Genomic DNA, 2868 nt, shown 5'->3' on the forward strand with positions numbered 1-2868 from the left:
AGAGCCGGTGGAGGGGCAGATAATCTGGAGGTTGCCCGGTGGCAGATCTGGTGATGGCGCAGGATCCGGTTACCCCCAGGGATCGGGTTCTCACCTCGGCGTGGCCCCCGGCAGACAGAACCTTCTTGCACATCTCACATTTCAGGCAGAACCGGTGCCAATTCTTCCCCAGCGAGCTGACCTTCTCCGCTGCAAGAAAACACACAGGAGGGTTATACATCGCCATGGTATAGGGGAGCGCCACAAATATATACACCCCACCACCAGAGGGCCCCCATGCACAAATAACTTGGAATTCCTCTTGGCAGAGTGGGGTCCGGGGGCCCCTGACACCCCCCAGGGCCCCCCCATGCCCAGCCCCAGAGAATCGTATTGTACCCGTATTGGGGGAATGATGAGGTGTTGTAGCGGGGACGGACTCACCGAAGTAGACGGTTTTGTGGCACCGGGGACACTGGGAACTCATCGTGCAGCCTCCGAACACCGAGTGCTGAGAACAAACCACCCGCGCAGCAACCCTTCACCGAGACTCCGCCCACAGCACGGAGTCCAGCCCACCGATCAATGGTTCTTTCATAGAGACTCCTCCCACTGCTTTAACCCCGCCTTTGCATATTAGGAAGCACCGCCCCTTATTGCATTCAGCCCGCCCAGACCCCGCCCCACTTGCCTTATCTAGTACATAACCCCGCCCTTTGTTGTGTTGGGCGTGGCTCCGGTGTTGCGCTGTCAGTGGTCGGGTTGTCTCATATTGCTCTCCGCAGTCTGGGGGGGTCCCGGGGGGGAGTCCCGGGTGTCACCAATCCGGGGGGGCCTGTCCCGGTGCAGGGAATATTGGGGCGCTCTGTCTGCCCAGGGTCGGGGTATCTGTCGGTGAAATTGCCCCAACAGAGGGCAGAAGTGGGGTGCTGCAGCTCCTCTGGGGGTCTCAGGGTGATAAAATGTACGAAGTGTTACCCCGGCCACAATTTGCCCCCCACCACCACCTGCACCCCTCCCCGGGTGGGGGGGGGGTTCTATGGTATGAAGAGGGGTAATGGATGGGGGGGATCTATGTAGGGGGGCCTCCCCATTCTTTGGTGATATTGGGAACAGCTGTACATATGCCGGATCACTAACATTCATCCCCGGTGATGCCATTCATCGTGTGTATTGAGCTCTAGCCATCGGGTGAATGAGTTCTCAGAGGCAGTCATCCCCCCGGCCCCTCATAGCTGGGCGCACCACCCGGCACTTTTCAGAAACCATCTGCCTGTTTTTGGGGGGATAGGTGGGATCACAATTCCGGGGCTGCCACCCACCTACAGCTTCTGTATTATTCACTGCAGGGTGCCATAGGGGGGGCAAGGGGTCCTTCTCTACCGGGGCCCCATCAATACAGCAATGCTGGGACCTCCCTGCTGCCCCCACTGGCCTTCTTCCCACAATGCACCCTGCTGCCCCACTGACCTTCTTCCCACAACGCTCCCTGCTGTCCCCACTGGCCTTCTTCCCATAATGCACCCTGCTGCCCCCAGTGACCTTCTTCCCACAATGCACCCTGCTGCCCCCACTGACCTTCTTCCCATAATGCACCCTGCTGCCCCCACTGGCCTTCTTCCCACAATGCACTCTGCTGCCATCTTCTCCCCTGGTGACACCCAGCCCCGGGCCATCCACATGATCTAAAGTACAATCCATCTGACCCCGTCACCTTCTTCCATTGCCCCGTTGTTAATATCTGACACTCATGTGCCCATTGTAGGGGCTTTTGGTGGTGGATTGGGGTCACTGTGGGCCCTTCTATGTGTGGTCACCCCTCTCTATCATGGCTGGGCTACCTCCAACCCCTCCCCCATCAGTGACCCCTGGGTGCCTGTCACCCTGTTGGTTTCCCTGACTGTTCCTTCTAGAGCCTCCCCAGGTAGGTATTAAAGATCACCCCACAAGATCAGCCATAATGAAGGCGTTCTAAACCATCGTCTGGCCCTCAGATCGGAACATTTGACCGGATAATCTGTGTTATTCACCCAGTCAGCGGATTCACTTTTTGGGCTGATCAGTAAGTACAGTGGTTCTGTCAGGCCCAATGACCGGCATGAGCAGGATTCTGTGCTGGGAGTCACACTGATCCTTCTGGTCTGGCAAAGATGGGGTTGGTGTGTTGGGCAGAATGGGCACTTTGCCCGGCTTGTGATCTCTATGACCCGGAGACGGTGCCCAGTGATGACAAAATCCCCGGGGGGGCTGGGGCATTTACTTTTCATTCTGTGCTTTATAGGGTAAATAATATTTTGTGAGCAGCAAATCCTTAATTTTATGCTGGGTAAAACAAGCGACCATAAAAGGGGGGCAAATTATTCATGTGACCCAGCTACCCCTGGCTGCGCCCCTTTATTGATTTTTTATCAATCTACAAATCAATATTTGCCTCATTTATATTTACCCTTTCCCAGGTAGGAATCAATTACTGCTATTAAAACACATGGACTTGTTTAAAGGTGTAAGCAATGATCCCGGATGATAAAATGTTTCTTAAAGAACCCCGCAAAGATTTGCATCACAAAACATATTCAATACTTTGGCTCACTTTCAGGGTCACCGCCCTTAGAGGTACAAGCGGGTTATAACATTGGGCCTCTGGTTGGTTAAACATTCTCTTACCTTCCTGGGGGTACAAATTTGTCATAATGTTCTGGATGTGTATAAATTTAATTATACCCCACTGATATCATTGACCAATTGGAAGAATTTGCCTTTGTCCCTTATGGCCAGGTCATGTAAAAGATTGGGGGCTCGGGAGCCCACTTTATATGGTGGTTCAGTTGGAGTCACCCTATGTGAAATACTTTTCAAAGACACCATGATTGCCTAGCGGGAAACTCTGCC

The 2868-nt window shown here is 53.9% G+C and overlaps 1 protein-coding gene across 1 annotated transcript in view; it reads right to left on the minus strand.

The window, feature by feature from the left end:
* The window catches only part of CRIP3 (cysteine rich protein 3), a gene marked incomplete in the record, with an annotated part of 10250 nt that extends 9654 nt beyond the window's left edge, over positions 1-596 (minus strand). Inside the window, 2 exon segments of the mRNA XM_072410050.1 lie at positions 95-189; positions 424-596. Coding sequence (XP_072266151.1) covers positions 95-189; positions 424-466 — 138 coding nt within the window.
* Between the last annotated feature and the right edge of the window lie 2272 nt (positions 597-2868).

This window comes from Pyxicephalus adspersus, chromosome 4 (genome assembly GCF_032062135.1).
Source record: "Pyxicephalus adspersus chromosome 4, UCB_Pads_2.0, whole genome shotgun sequence".
Taxonomy (NCBI): domain Eukaryota; kingdom Metazoa; phylum Chordata; class Amphibia; order Anura; family Pyxicephalidae; genus Pyxicephalus; species Pyxicephalus adspersus.